The sequence below is a fragment of the Grammomys surdaster genome, unplaced genomic scaffold (assembly GCF_004785775.1).
Source record: "Grammomys surdaster isolate TR1022 unplaced genomic scaffold, NIH_TR_1.0 183, whole genome shotgun sequence".
Taxonomy (NCBI): Eukaryota; Metazoa; Chordata; class Mammalia; order Rodentia; family Muridae; genus Grammomys; species Grammomys surdaster.
The window spans coordinates 431,857-446,616 of record NW_021604628.1 but is presented as its reverse complement, the minus strand read 5'-3'; the positions used below and the strand labels follow the sequence as shown (position 1 = coordinate 446,616).

The 14,760-nt window shown below is 51.9% G+C and overlaps 1 protein-coding gene across 1 annotated transcript; it reads left to right on the top strand.

Moving 5' to 3' along the window:
- The first annotated feature begins 270 nt into the window (after nucleotides 1-270).
- On the top strand, nucleotides 271-14,271 carry Ppil1 (peptidylprolyl isomerase like 1). Its single transcript, XM_028767929.1, has 4 exons — nucleotides 271-385; nucleotides 2,543-2,697; nucleotides 12,922-12,990; nucleotides 13,542-14,271. The coding sequence occupies exons 1-4, from the start codon at nucleotides 300-302 to the stop codon at nucleotides 13,760-13,762; spliced, it is 531 nt and encodes a 176-aa protein (XP_028623762.1). The 5' UTR covers nucleotides 271-299; the 3' UTR covers nucleotides 13,763-14,271.
- Nucleotides 14,272-14,760: the final 489 nt, after the last annotated feature.

The following is a 14,760-nucleotide window of genomic DNA, read 5'->3' as shown; positions in this document are numbered from 1 at the left end:
TCTTCACTGTTTGGACAGCCCTCCAATCAGAGCGAAGAAGATTGTTCCCGTCTTCCGTGCCTAAACAGACCAATCAATCATCGTTCCGGAGCGTGGCGCAAATCGCCACTGGAGGATCTTGGACTGTTCTGGGCTCCTATACAGAGCATCTTGACTTGCAACCCCCTTCACAGCCTCGAAAGAAGGATCCTTTGTCATCCTTATCCCAGCACCCTAAATCCTATCGTCCAAACCGGCTGGTCGGCGGGAACCGGAAGTGTACACCAGGGACGGGTCCCCAGTGATCTCCGCCGGAAGTAATGATTGTCAAGGAGTTACCTTCGCTCAGCATGGCGGCGATTCCCCCAGACACTTGGCAGCCGCCCAACGTCTACCTGGAAACTAGGTGAGGATTGGATGAAGGGAGGAATTGGCCGAGGAGACGCGGGTTCATGCCTCAGCGGCCAGGTTAAGAAAGGCCGGCCTGACTCGCAGGTTGCCCGCATGGAGCTGCGGCCGGGAGTACCTGTGAGCTCTGAAGGGACCTCAGGGGAGCCCCGCAACATCGCGGAAGATCTCTGCTACTTCTGTTTGCTGTTCTTTTTCTACGCCGTTCATTAGTTCATTAACCTTTATCCATCTTCATTCATTCATTCATTCATTCATTCACTTACTTACTCATTCTCGACAAGTGTGTGTTGAGCACACAAGCCATGCGTACGTAGGACCTGGACTTTTGAAAACACAATTCTAGATAAAATAGTATATTACGGTGAAGGAGACGGATGTGTAAACACCACGGGACAAGTAGCAGAGTGGTCTGAACAAATTGCTTTGAAAGTAGAGGAAGATTTCTTTTCCCCCACCATCCAAGAGCGATCTTTGAGCTGGGGATGCGGCTTAGCATTACCCGAGGCCCCCAGCTCGGCCTACAGCACCGTATATACTCGGTGTGGTTGCACATGCCTGTAATCCTAGCCCTCTGGAGGTGGAAGCAGGAGGATCAGAAGTCCAGGGACTGGGCTGGGCTGGGCTGAAGAGAATGCTTACCTTAACATATAATTAAGCCACTTACTAGTGCCATGCCTCCGGTGTGTGTGATTGCATTCTGTTTCCTATGCTAGCACCTCCTATCATGAAGGCTTTGTATCACACTCCCCCACCCCCAGTTTTAGCTCCATTTTACCTGATTTTCACAGTGATTGAAGGGAACTTTGCTTAGAGCCTGGTCAGCATGTCTACCTTAGCCCCATTCAGCCTGCTCCTGTCTTCTGAGTGTAGACATGAAGAAGGCACAGGCCACTGCTCCCAGCTCTGCAGAGTGCTCACACTGCTGGACCTCCTGAACCTGGGCCATACAGATTCAACTCAGTTCTCACTGAGTCCCCAGAGTTCAGTGGGTAACATACAGCAGGAGTCTGTCTTATCCTTTAAAGGTACTAGAAGAGGATAAAAGCACTCATACTGGGGGTATGTGGACATGAGTATTTGCTTTACACATTTTCTTAGGGTTTGTTTGTTTGGCTTTTGATTTTGGGTGTTTTTTGTTTGTTTGTTTGTTTGTTTTTCGAGACAGGGTTTCTCTGTATAGCCCTGGCTGTCCTGGAACTCACTCTGTAGACCAGGCTGGCCTCAAACTCAGAAATCCGCCTGCCTCTGCCTCCCAAGTGCTGGGATTAAAGGCGTGCCCCACCACTGCCAGGCGTAGATTTGGTTTTTGATTATGTGTGTGGGTGTGTGCCCATGAGTGCAGAGGCCAGAGATACTGGAACCCCTGGAGATGGAGGTCCAGGTGGTTGTGAGCCTCCTGGTGTGAGTGCTGGGAGCTGAAGTGTGGTCCTGGAAGAGCAGTCCATGTCACTGAGTCATTTCCAGTCCTGTTTGACCCACTCTTAACGCACGAATTGCTTTCATTTTTCTGTTCAAGTTTGGTTTTAATCAGTGAAATGTTTATATGATCAAAAAAAATTATAAGTTAGAAAATGTATTTAGTAGCCAGGCGGTGGTGGCGCACGCCTTTAATCCCAGCACTTGGGAGGCAGAGGCAGGTGGATTTCTGAGTTTGAGGCCAGCCTGGTCTACAGAGTGAGTTCCAGGACAGCCAGGGCTACACAGAGAAACCCTGTCTGGAAAAAACAAAAAAAAAAAAACAAAAAAAAAGAAAAGAAAATGTATTTACTGAACATCCTGCCTCTTATCTGGTCAGTTGTCACTCCCCAGCCTCTAGACTGATGGAGATGTCTATAAACTCACACTTTAATGTCTTATTACATCTACAGATGACATGGGAGGCCTTTTTCCTCGTTTGGGTTGGTTTCAGAGCATCAGTATATGCTCTTAGAATTTTGGCTTGTTTATGGTCGTTTTGCTTAGAACGTACATATGCCAGCAGCCATCCCGTGTGTCACGCTCAGGTGATTGGCTGAGGCTTTGTTGCTTCATGAGTTGTTGTCTCCTTCCGAGTGTGAACTCTGGGCACAGGGTCAGCCGGTCAGGAGTCTTGGAGCCATAGCCACCGCCTGCTCTGACCTTGTGGCCTGGCCTTTGCCTTGTCCTACCACAGCATGGGGATCATCGTGCTGGAGTTGTACTGGAAGCACGCACCGAAGACCTGCAAGAACTTTGCGGAGCTGGCTCGGCGGGGCTACTACAACGGCACCAAGTTCCACAGGATCATCAAGGACTTCATGATCCAAGGCGGTGACCCGACAGGCACAGGTACGTTTACGACGCCATGCACATCTTAAGTCTCATTCTGACACAGCTGGATGGCAAGGCAGCCACAGCTTGCATTTCTAGCCTCCTGTTCTCTGAGAAGGATCTAATCCTCTGACCTTCAAGCCCTCACCTGCCCAGTGCTGGGATCTCTGTCCGCTGCCATGTGCAGTTTCTGTAGTGCTGGGGCTTGAGCCCAGGGCTTAAAGTATACTGGGCGAGCACCCAACTGAGCATTCAGTAGCACCCACTCCCCACCTCCAGCATTGTAAGACCCTGACCCCCAGTGAGACACCGAGGTGCAGATCAATGCAAAAGCAAGAAGCTTATTTTCCAGCGTGTCAAGGTTGACCTTCAATTAGTCCCTCAAGGGGGGTGACTAGAAGGCGACCCTGAATGGCTATTACAAGCAGTTTTGTTGTTGTTGTTTGTTTTTTGTTTGTTTTGTTTGTTTTTTGTTTTTCGAGACAGGGTTTCTCTGTGTAGTCCTGGCTGTCCTGGAACTCACTCTGTAGACCAGGCTGGCCTCGAACTCAGAAATCCGCCTGCCTCTGCCTCCCAAGTGCTGGGATTAAAGGCGTGCGCCACCACTGCTGGGCTACAAGCAGTTTTTATACACAGGTTACATCAGCAAGGTTACAGTTCAGACTTATTGAAGCATATTGAACTTTAAATCTATTGGCTAGCAAGCATGACACACATTTGAACTCTACCTGGGACTTTGCAGAGGGTCAGGTGACCATTGGTCAGCACATTCTGAGAATTTTTTTCCTGTGAGTGGAACTCAGCCTAGCCCTGACCCAAGGAGGGTGGGGGTAAGGCTGGCGAAAGCCCCCAGGCCCCTTCAGCAGCAGCACCACCAGGGTATCAGTGTAGCCCAGGCTGTCCTTAAATTAAACTCCTGATCTTCCAGCCTCCACCTCACATTTGCTGAGTTACAGGCACAGGCTGGCTGGCTCTAATTCTGATTCTGCTGACAGTCCCTGCCCTCCTCAGAGCTGTGTGTGTAACTCACTGAGGAGAATCTCTGCTCCTGAGCAGGTGATACCCGTGGGGTAAGATGCAGTGGCGTGGAATTGGTTCAGTCAGGAGTGAAAAACAGGCCTTGGAGAACACAACTCTGCATTCCTTTATTCTCATTCATTTGACAGATGTCTGAGGCAGGGGGATCTCTGAGTTTGAGGCCAGCCTAGTGTACAGAGTGAGTTCCAGGACAGCCAGAACTACATAGAGAGTCCCTGCCACAAAAACAATAAAACAGAAACAGACGGAAGTGGGCCTGCTTTGTCTGTGACTCTAAGCTCTAGGGATATAGCTGTGAGCAAATTCGCAGAGACACACACCTACTCTCAGACCAGCAGGGAAGGGGAAGGGGCTCCCGTTTTAGTAGAAAACCGGAAGAGGCCTCCGTGGGATGCTGTTAGGGAGGCTGTGTGACTGGAGAGAGCTGGGCGGAGCCCATAGGGGCCTGAGTAGACCTTAAGGAAGGAAGGATAGACGGGTGTCCTGAGTGTGTCCACTGCTGTGAGTAAAGCGGTAGGATCGATCGGTCAGGCATCACTCGGGCTGCTGCTTGGAGAGTACATGGAGGGGACAGAAAAGAGAAGAGCGCAGGCCCAGATCGGGGAGAGGCCGCTTCCATCCAGGTAGGCACACTCAGCGGTGTAGGCGGCTGTTGAAAAGGTGGTGAGACACCCCCTGCTCCATGGGAGTACGAGTGCACCGCCGCCGCCCCCCGCCCCAGGTCCTGCTGTTCGAGTGGTGCTGGGAGCCGTGCGCATGCGCAGCACTGTACCACCTGCGGTGCGGCCCCAGCCCAGCGAGTTACATGTGCTGAATTTGCTGACTCTAAACAGATGGCCTGAGAGAAGATGGTCAGTGTCTCTGGGGCCTCTGTCTGGTGGTGAAGGAGGAAGGCTGAGCTCGGAGCCCTGTGTGTGGAGTGAGAGGCAGGTTTAGAACCGGAAGTCAAGAGCTTGGGCTTTGTAAAGGGTTTGGTTGAAATTCTTGAGAATCCTTATGGATAGCGTGGAGTGTGTAGCTGGAAATGAACATGGAGTCAGAGGGAAATCTGGCAGGGTGGTAACTAAGTACCTGTGACTCCTAGTGTTCATGTTGGGTCCGAGGACCTTTCTGGAGTTGGTTCTCAGCTTCTCACTTGGCTGATCTGTCTGTTCAGGCTAGCTGGCCCGGAAGCTTCTGTCAGGTTCTTCTGTTTCCGTGTCCCATTGCGTTACAGATGGGTGCATCACTTGATTTGACTGAGTTTGGGTCAGCAGGTTTGCATGGTAGCCGTTGCCCAGCTGAACCATCGCCCTGGCCAGGGTCCCGCCCTCAGGCTTTTTATTACCAGGGCTGAGGGTGTTGTAATTTTGGGTTTGTTCCTGTTTAAGACTTTCTGCCTCCTGCCTTTGTGCTTTAAAAGGGCCATAAGTAGTAAAGTATTACATTGGGCCATGTTCATCTCCTCAGGTCTTTTTTAGACAATTCTGGTCATTGCCTTCTGGTTTGAACACAGTTTCAGGAAATCCGAGGCCAGATGCATTTCCCTCCAGTCAGTGAGTGAGCCTGTGGAAGCATTTCCCGATCATGCTTACTGCCTCCCAGGAAGTGCTGTGTTGTGCCTTTCTCTTTCTTCTCTGACTTCTGTATTTCACACTGAACACCGTCCACGTTGACATAAATAACCCCACCAGCCCTTACTTCAGCTTTCTGTGAGACTTTCACTTGTTTCTGCTTACCCTTCCTTGCCTCCAGTTAGGACCTGCCGCCCCCCAGGTGCCTCTGTGAGGCCATCTTCCTCTGTGTCTTTGGATCACGGATGGTCCCCGGGCTTGGCAGCCCCTCTGTTCTGTCAGTCTCCTTTAGCCCCAGGAACACACAGCACCTGTCTTTTGGAACAGTGGGCCACTGTTAATTTCACTCGCTTAGCAAATACATGCTCTAGTCCACTAGGTCTCCTGCCCCATTCCAGGGCCTCTGAGGAGTGTTAAAGCCCAGAAGCCCAGGCTTCTCCATCCTTTTTGCAGCTCCCAGCTCCACAGGAAGCAGGCTGTTCTGTTTAAGGAAAGGGATGAGGTCGTGACTGTGCACCTCTGAGCTAGTGTCCCGTGGTCTGTGTGTGTCAGGCAGGTTGTGTGTATCATGAGGGGACTGGTCCGACGGAGTGGGGTTAGGCCAGAAAGGAGGCCTTGTGGGCGGGCCTTGAAGGAATTGTAGAACTTAACTTATGGGAAGCCAAGGGTAGGGTGCTCTGATACATTTGCAGGGCAGCGTGGAGGAGAGCCTGTCATCCTGGAGACCCTGGTCCTGTGACAGACTCCCGTAAACCGTTCATTCTTTGAGACTGTAGTTGAGTGACTCTGAGGCCTCTGTTAGAGTCACACATCTCTGAACTGCACCTATAGGGAACAGAAGAGGAGCAGTCTAGGCAGATTTATGATCAGTGGGGAAAGGCATGGGGTCAGGGTAAGGTGGGCCAGTTAATGCAAATTCCACCAACCAAGGGTACAGGTTGATCTAGCATGGTCAGATTTCACTTGTCACTGGGACCCTTGTGACTGGAGAAGGAAAGAAAATACCTGAGAAGCTTAGTCTAGCTGGGATGGGCGGCAAGGGAGGGTCACATCCAGGTGTCAGGCAGTGCTGCGGGGCCCAGTGTGCTTAGACCTGAGTCCTGGCCCCACATGGTCACTTGTCACACATGCAGGTTAGGTAACTTTACTGAGCTCTTGTCAGGAGATGGAGGACATGGCTGTCCATTCCTCCCAGGGTTATCATGACAGCTAAGTGACTCGTGTTGGCAAAGCCTTGGCACAGAAACAATTCAAAAGAGTATTTATTTTGGTTAATTTACTTAGCATTTCACAGATACCTGCTAGACTCTCATCGTGGGCCTGGCTGCTACGGGCCTGAGTCCAGCAGGGAGATAGTCCTGACGAGAAGGCAGCCAGAGAGCGGTCAGGTGCTGTCAGGTGACTTGAAGATAGTGCCTGCTGGGGAGAGGGCAGGGTGTCTCCACCTTGGTGTTATCGGGTGAGGCTGGACGGTTCTGATGTGGGCTGGACCGGCACTGAAGGATATTTAGCAGCTGGCCTGGCATCCACCTGCTAGACAGTAGACCCTTCAGTTATGACAGGCAGAGCTGTTCCTGACATTGACCAGTGTCCACAGGACCACAGCCAACCCCTGCTGAAAACTGCTGGGCTAGAGGGTGGAGCAGTGCTGTTGGTAGTTGTAGGAAAGACATCTCTGATAAGGTTGACTAGAGCTCTGAGTACCAGGGTTGGGGCAGGAGCATGCCAGAGGTAATGCCAGATAGAGGCTGGAGACCCCGATGCTTGCCAAGACACAGGAGCCAGTGAGGCAGGGAGGGGACAGTGACCACAGACTGTCCTCTGGGATGGGGATGTGGATGGTGGATCTAGTCCTGACTGGTGAAACGCACAGGGAGGGGTTGAAGCAGGGCGGTGTTGGACCCTCCAGCTGCTTCATGAAGAAGCCACCTATATGTGGGAGAGCGAGCGGGGCTGGAACCCAGAGGGAGCTGGGTGCTGGAGGTGGATGGCTGTAGTTTGGCCCAGGGTTCGTGTGATCCCTGGGAAGCAGACACTCAGACATGCTCAGATGTTCAGAGATTTACAGGGGGAGAGAACCGGAGGGGAAGAGGTGCGTTCTCAGGGCACCACAGGCCAATGGAGAAGGGGCTGCAGGAACAGGGAAACACTGGCAAGTCCTGGAGGGGGTGACACCAGCTGTGAGAGGCTGCTGGGGACCAAGGGAGGCCCAGAGGAGCCGTGGACGAGTGTGTGGGGAGTCCTCAGGAGGGAAGGAGAGAGTGAAGAGAGGAGATGAGAAGCCTGTTCCTGTGAGGGGACATAGGGCACAGAGGGACTGTGGAGCGGGGCTTTGTTCTGATTCTAAGATAGAAAATATTGATGATGTGCTGACAGGAGAGGAGAGACAGGACAGTTGTAGCTGTGGGCTGCCTTACAGGGGTAGCCTTGGGTACTTATGGTGGATAATCTGACAGCAGTTCATGGGGTGTCGGTGACAGGAGGAGGGAGGGAGCAGGAGTGGCGGGAGGGGAGCATGCCAGGCTGATGGCTAAAGGCAGATGGCTGCCTCACTTGTGGGCCCAGCATCCTTGTGCTGGCTTCCATGTGGCTTCAGTGACTTCTGAGATGGTGTCTGCGCTGTTGTTACTAAGTGGGTGTGTCATTGGGGTGCTCCGGGCTCTGACAGACATGGCAACGATCATGGCTGTGTTGTTTCTCCCACGGCATAAACCCGAGCTTGCTTTTTCTCTCTCTATCTGCCACTCTCAGCTTCTGGCCTTTGATCTTGGCCTTGTGTCTTATGTAGTGAGAGGCCCTGCAGCTGCTTTTGAAGAAAGATGAGAAACAGCCACAGGGAAATGCTAAGGAGAGAGAGCTCGGCTGTGTTGCTACAGAAAGCTCCGTGACCTAGCAGGCTTGTTTATGTTGTAAGACAGAACTGGGCCGTCAGCTCAGCTGGCCTCAAAGGAGCTGCCCTGTCTCTGAGGCCAGGGAAGGTGGGGAGAAAGCACTGGGAATGCCCAGGGGACAGTGACCTGAAGTGTTTATTGGAGGTTTTGTCCCCAGAGGGGAGGAGAGGCTTTGATCAGCTGACCTGACGTGGGCGCCGTGTGCTCCTCCTTACAGGCTGCTGCCCACCATGGTGCTTTTTGGCCTGGATATGAATCTGCTGCCTGTCATGGGTGGGATGGGGACAAGTCACACCAAGCATAGTAACTCCTGTCAGCCCACGCTTCGTGTGTCATGCCTTCGACGTCAGTCTGTTCCTCTTGGGAGTTTCAGGGGGCAGGATTGTGGGGAGGAAGATGCTGGAGCGTCTTAGAAATAGATAGCTTTATTTGTTTATTTAATTCTTCAGCTGAGACATGGAGAAAGATGGTTTACTGTACACGATGAGTTGTTGGCCACAGGTGAGGCCAGGACCAGTCTAGGATGCCACAGGTCCATAACAGAGGGCCAGCAGGCTGTTTGGTATTAAGACAGTCAATCTCTCAGGTGGTCTTGGCAAGCAGATGGAGTTCTATCTAGACCAATCGAGACTTGTTACTGAGAATAGTGCGCAGTCCAAGCTTATGCCAGCATCTCAGCTAGCCTTAACACCCTTCCTTTTTTTTTTTTTTTTTTTTGGAGACATGGTTTCTCTGTCCTGAAACCCTGAAACTTACTCTGGACCAGACTGGCCTCAGATCCAGCTGCCGCTGCCTCCTGAGTGCTAGCATCAGTGGCTGGAGCCACCACCTGCCCGTCAGGTGGCAGGTGTCTTTATCTTTAAGAACAGCCTCACAGATTCCCCTTAAACAATCAAGAGATGGCAAGGGGCCTCCTCAGGTCAAGGCACTTGCCACCAAGCCCAGTGACCAATCCTTCAGACCCATAAAGTGGAAGGAGGAAACAGACCCCTCTGAGCTCCCCTTGGGCACCATAGAGAGTACATATACCATAGAAAATGCACACACATGAACACATAAGCAAGTGACTGTGATTAAAAACATCTTCCAGAAGACATCTGCAAAGCATTAGCTGACAAGGGTTGGGCGACAGCGTGGCCAGTCAGAGAGGACACGCCAAGACAAGCCTGGAGCTGTGACAGCTTCCGAGGAACCGTCCAGCACCACAAGGGGCTGCGGCACGCACAGCTTAGAGTCCTTGCCCAGCGCGTGCATCCTGGTGGTGTGCAGCCCCTCCCCTGAAGTATCTCAGGCTGATACGGGAAGGTGTGGGAGGCCCTGGGGTGAGGTGAGTGAGTCCACCAGCAGGGGTGTTCCACACACCCGTTTCTTTAAATTTATTTGGTTTTATGAGTTGGATGTCTGGTCTGCAGGTCTGTCTGTATGTATAGTGCAGGCTTGGTTTAGGGATACAAGCATCTGCAGTGACCATGACATGTGATCATGTGACTCCTGGTGGGGTAGAGGTAGCGGGTGAGAAAATGGTGTCCTCCAAATCAGCTGCTGACGATTGAGAGGGGCTGTGGGGACCTGGGGCTGTCGTGGGGTCTCTCTGGGAGTGGGATGTGCTGTGTCTGTTTCATGGTCAGGGGAGGCCCTTGAAATTTGTCGTGTTTTTTTTTTCCTCTTTTATGTATCTGCAATCTATATGTTGGATTCATGTTTCAGAGGCCAGAAGCACGTCACTCGGTTAGCAGTCTGGCCCAGGGACCGTCTGCTCTAGGCCCACCGCAGCCAGCCAGCCCCAGCCTGCGGGGCCTGTGCCTTGCGCTGGCTCTACTGCGCAGTGTCTGAACAGGGATCCACTGCTGAGGACACTCCGTCCTTCCCTGCCTGGCTGCCTCTCCCCTACTCCACATTCCTTTAGGAGTGTCAGCCTGGGGTGTCCTGCTGGCCTTTACTGTAAACCTCGCAGGGTTATGAAAGGAGAGTGAGCTCTTGAGTAAATGGTGTTCTGGAAAACCCAGCCAGTCGGTCCCAAGACACCGAGAGATGAAAGGTCCTCCATGCACCATCCTCTTGTCTCCTTGGTTATTTATAGTCTCCACTGTGTGCCTGCTCTTGACTGGCCTGTACCTTAATGTTGGTGGTGGCTTTTATGTGGTGGCTTTCAGGCTCCTGTGCTGGCTAGTGTTCTGTCAACTTGACACACGCCAGAGGCACTTGAGAGAAGGGAGCCCCTACTGAGAAAATGCTTCCCTAAGATCAGGCTGTAGTCAGGCCTGTAGGGCATTTTCTTAATTAGTAATTGCTGTGGAAGGACCAACCCATTTTTGGTGGTGCCATCCCTGGGCTGGTGGTCCTAAGAGAAGGCTGGCTAAGCAGGCTAGCCTCCAGCCATATCCCCTGAGAGAAGACTGGCTAAGGAGGCCAGCATCCAGCCGTATCCCGTGGCCTTGGCGTCAGCTCCTGCCTTTTAGGTCTCTTCTCTGAGTTCCAAAGCCTTCAATGATGCGTTATGATATGGAAGTATAAGCAAGATAAACCCTTTCCTTCCCAAGTTGCTTTTGGCCATGGTGTTTCATCGAAGCAATAGAAAGCCTACCCAGGACAGCTCCCTGAGAGTAGAGGCCTGAGACTCGGAGTAGAGGCTGTGTTTTGCAGGTGCACCCCCTCGATCTGGGCAGAGGAGATGACTTATGGGGCATGCTGGGGACACAGTGCTGTTAGAGGTGCACAGACGCCTGCCACTCCCAGGATGAGCTTGTACTACTGGGGTTTTAGTGGGAGACTTTCCCTGACTGCGGTGTCTTGCTCATTTCTCTCTCTCTTTTTTTTGTTTGTTTGTTTTGTTTTGTTTTGTTTTGTTTTTGAGACAGGGTTTCTCTGTGTGGTCCGGGCTGTCCTGGAATTCACTTTGTAGACCAGGCTGGCCTCGAACTCAGAAATCCCCCTGCCTCTGCCTCTCAAGTGCTGGGATTAAAGGCGTGCGCCACCACCGCCCGGGGCTCTCTCTCTCTCTCTTTTTTTTTTTTTTTTTCTGCTTAACCCTGATTCTGACAGCCTAGGACTTAAAGCAAGGACTTAAGCAAAGGACTTAAAGACAAAGCTGGGTGTTGGTGGCACATGCCTCTGGTCCCAGCACTCAGGAAGGAGGCAGAGGCAGATGGATCTCTGCGTTTTGAGGCCAGTTGCACCTCGAGACCCTGTCTCAAAGATGAACAAACTAAAATCTAACAAGCAGTGAAACCTCAGTCTTTTCCACCAATGCCTCAGCCTTGTTCCCCTAGTAGCTTCTAGTAGCTTGCAACTCAATGAACTCATATACTATTCTGTGTCTACCACATGGCTGGTTACCTCTCCTCAGTTTCCTTTTTTTTTTTGGTTTTTGGTTTTTCGAGACAGGGTTTCTAAGTATGGCCCTGGCTGTCCTGGAGCTCACTCTGTAAACCAGGCTGGCCTCAAACTCAGAAATCCGCCTGTCTCTGCCTTGACTTCCGGATGTCCCGCCTTCTAATCCTGCCTCAGCTCATTGGCCATCAGCTTTTTATTGACAGGTGATGCTTTTACGTGGTGCGCGATTATCCCTCAGAGCAGACACACAGTACCTGTGGTGCTCAGTGCTATCTGGGACGGCAACTGTGCTTCTGTACAGCAGGCTGCCTGGGGAGGGCAGACCCTGCTTCCCAACTGGTTTCTGCTGCACATTGACTCAAAGCCATAGCTCACTTCCTCCGCTGTCTGGCAGCGGCTGCTCAACATGGCTGGCTCTAAGCACTGGTGAGAGCCTGCCTCCTGTTAGGTATTTCTATGTGAACACCATATTTCCTTTCTTTTCTTTGAAACAAGTTCTTGTTATTGTAGCTCAGGTTCATCTTGAACTCATCAACCTCCTGCCTCGGCTTTCGAAATGCAAGAGTTACAGGGGCGGGCTTTCATGTCCACTTTCATGTATGCCCCTTTGCTCCACGAGGGAAACCTGCCCAAGCTTCCATGCCCGGCACCACGCCTATCTTACTGGACTTGGTGGTGGTGTTGCTAGCAGGCCAGAAGTCTGTCTTCCCTTTACCGCCCACCCTGTCTTCTCCGTGCCCTGTGTCCATGTGATGCTGATCCTCCCTAAGCTGATAGCTTTCCCTTTCCGTCACCTCACCTAGGAGAGGCAACGGGCTTTGTGAGCAGAAGCTAGGTACAGCAGAGTGTGGTGGTTAGCTGTGTCTGTGGCGGGCTAGTGCTGGGCTAGGGGCCTGGGCACTCTTGCTGAGATACTTGGAAACATGTTTCCTGTCGGTCATGAGTGGAAGTTTTCTGTAGAGGGGAGACTCACAGGTACCACTGCCCTTTTTTTGGTTCTGTTTCCTGCACATTGTCAACAGTGAATGTTAACAAGCAAATGGTATTGTCTTTCCTGCTTGAGGCCAGTGACCTGGGGCTGGCGAGTGGGGTCTCGCTGGGAATGGGATGTGCTTCGTGTGTTTCTTGGTCAGGGGAGGCCCTTGAAGTTTGTCATTTTTTTCCCCCTCTTTTATGTATGTGCAATCTGTATGTTGGATTCATGTTTCACAGAGGCCAGAAGCATGTCACTCGGTTGGCAGTCTGGCCCAGGGACTGTCTACTCTAGGCCCACCGCACCCAGCCAGCCCCATCCTGAAATGTGTCTACTGGGGGTCAGGGCGCCCACTGCCTTTCCCATCCCTGGTCTCTGAAATGTCCTTTGACCTCAGACTGTGCTTGTGGTGAGGTAGACTGGGCAGCTCACTGCTTGTCTTCTGATTGGACAGGTCGGGGCGGTGCGTCTATTTATGGCAAACAGTTTGAAGATGAGCTTCATCCAGACCTGAAGTTCACTGGTAAGTGTGTATCTGGCTGGATGGGCGGGGCAGACAGTGCATAGTGAAAGCTGGCTCGTTTGGCTGTGATTCAAGGTGAGTGCCTGACACCATGGAACGGTGCCAGACAGCTGCCCAGCGGTGGCGCCACCAAGTACCCTGGCAGATGAAAGAAAGCAGCGCCTCTTGAGTCCTTACAGATCTGAGCATGGTCTGTGTTCTGGACTCCACTTGTTAAATGTCACGAAGCAAAGGCTGTCTGGAGCTTCCTCCAGGAAAAGGAAGGCCTTGCTGGGCTCTTGAAGAGGAGTGGGTAAGGTAGGCCAGTGGTTAGTGAAGCTCAGCACTAAGCTGGAGAAGGATGGAGGCAGAGGCATTGAGGCAACTGGGGTGGTGTTGGAAGGGACTGCCCTGCCCCTAGGAAGGGACGCAGTGGGTCCTGGCAGTGGTGACAGAGACCTGTAGGTCCTGACAGTGGTGAAAGAGAGTGGCGTCTGTATCTGCCACAGTGCTGCAGCTCTGCCAGCTGGAGGGGCTGCTGCTCATACTCTCTCTCTCCTTATGTCCCCCAGGGGCTGGGATTCTCGCAATGGCCAATGCAGGACCAGACACCAATGGCAGCCAGTTCTTCGTGACCCTGGCCCCCACGCAGTGGCTGGATGGCAAACATACCATTTTTGGCCGTGTGTGCCAGGGTATAGGGATGGTGAATCGAGTGGGCATGGTGGAAACAAATTCCCAGGACCGTCCTGTTGATGACGTGAAGATCCTTAAGGCGTACCCGTCTGGGTAGATGGGCTGCTGTCTCCGGCATGCTCAGGTCCCAGTGAGCTGTTTTCTGGATGACAGAGCGCCGTGTGATTCAGCATCATGCATACCTACTCTGAAACAGAGGGGTCGTCTCTGGGGACATTTGTATTCTGGCCAACAGTCATAGACTTGAAAAGCAGGCCTCCAGTGTGACTTCTTCCAGGAATATGCACAGTGCTCTCTCTCCCTCTGAGCCTGAGCATCAATACTGCTGCTTCTGACACTACACATCCCACGCAAACCCATATTGAATCGTTGCCAAATGAAAAATGCATCCAACAATCAAGTTGCTAAGAAGGTGTCAAGTGGGGGTGATAATGTGTAATGATTGGGCAATGAGTCTCTGGAAGGAAGCAGAAGTGTGGCCATCTTCCCCTCGGGACGGAGGGAGGGAGGGAGAGTCTAGTGAGCACAAGGCCAGGCCTTCACGGGCCTCCCCACAGGAAGTGACACGTTCTAGGTCTTTAGAAAAAAATAAAAGGTTTTTATGCATGCTGTCTTTGGTTTTTTTTGTTTGTTTGTTTGTTTGTTTTGTTTTGTTTTTGTTTTTTTTTGTTTTTTTTTTTTATCTTTGGATTTGAAGGGGTTGGGGTAAGAAGGATGTTAATACCTTTGTAATACATAGAAACTTTCGGAATAAAACACCATTGGTGGTTGAAATCACTGCTGTGGTCTGGTATTATTCGAGATTCTCAGCCTTTTTTCTTTTTGAGACAGGGTGTCACTGCGTAACACTTACTGGCTTTCTATGTAGATCAGGCTGGCCTCAAACTCGGAGAGTACCTAGGTCTCAAGTGCTGAAGGCATGTGTTACCACGCCTGGCTCTGTGGAGGTGGGGGGTGTTGCAGCATTCCTGTTCCCAGGTCACAGTCTACCCCGTCCGGAAGAACTGGAGTGGAGACCACAGGAGAGGCTGCTCCCTGGCTTGCTCAGCCAACTTAAATAACCCAGGCCCACCTGCCTAGGAATGGCGCTGCCCA

Bases quoted from the DNA above. Each gene is read 5' to 3' on its own strand.
- Ppil1 (XM_028767929.1), top strand. From the start codon at position 300: ATGATTGTCAAGGAGTTACCTTCGCTCAGCATGGCGGCGATTCCCCCA. The intron at 386-2,542 runs GTGAGGATTGGA...GTCCTACCACAG, and splicing joins AACGTCTACCTGGAAACTAG to CATGGGGATCATCGTGCTGG. The intron at 2,698-12,921 runs GTACGTTTACGA...CTGATTGGACAG, and splicing joins CGGTGACCCGACAGGCACAG to GTCGGGGCGGTGCGTCTATT.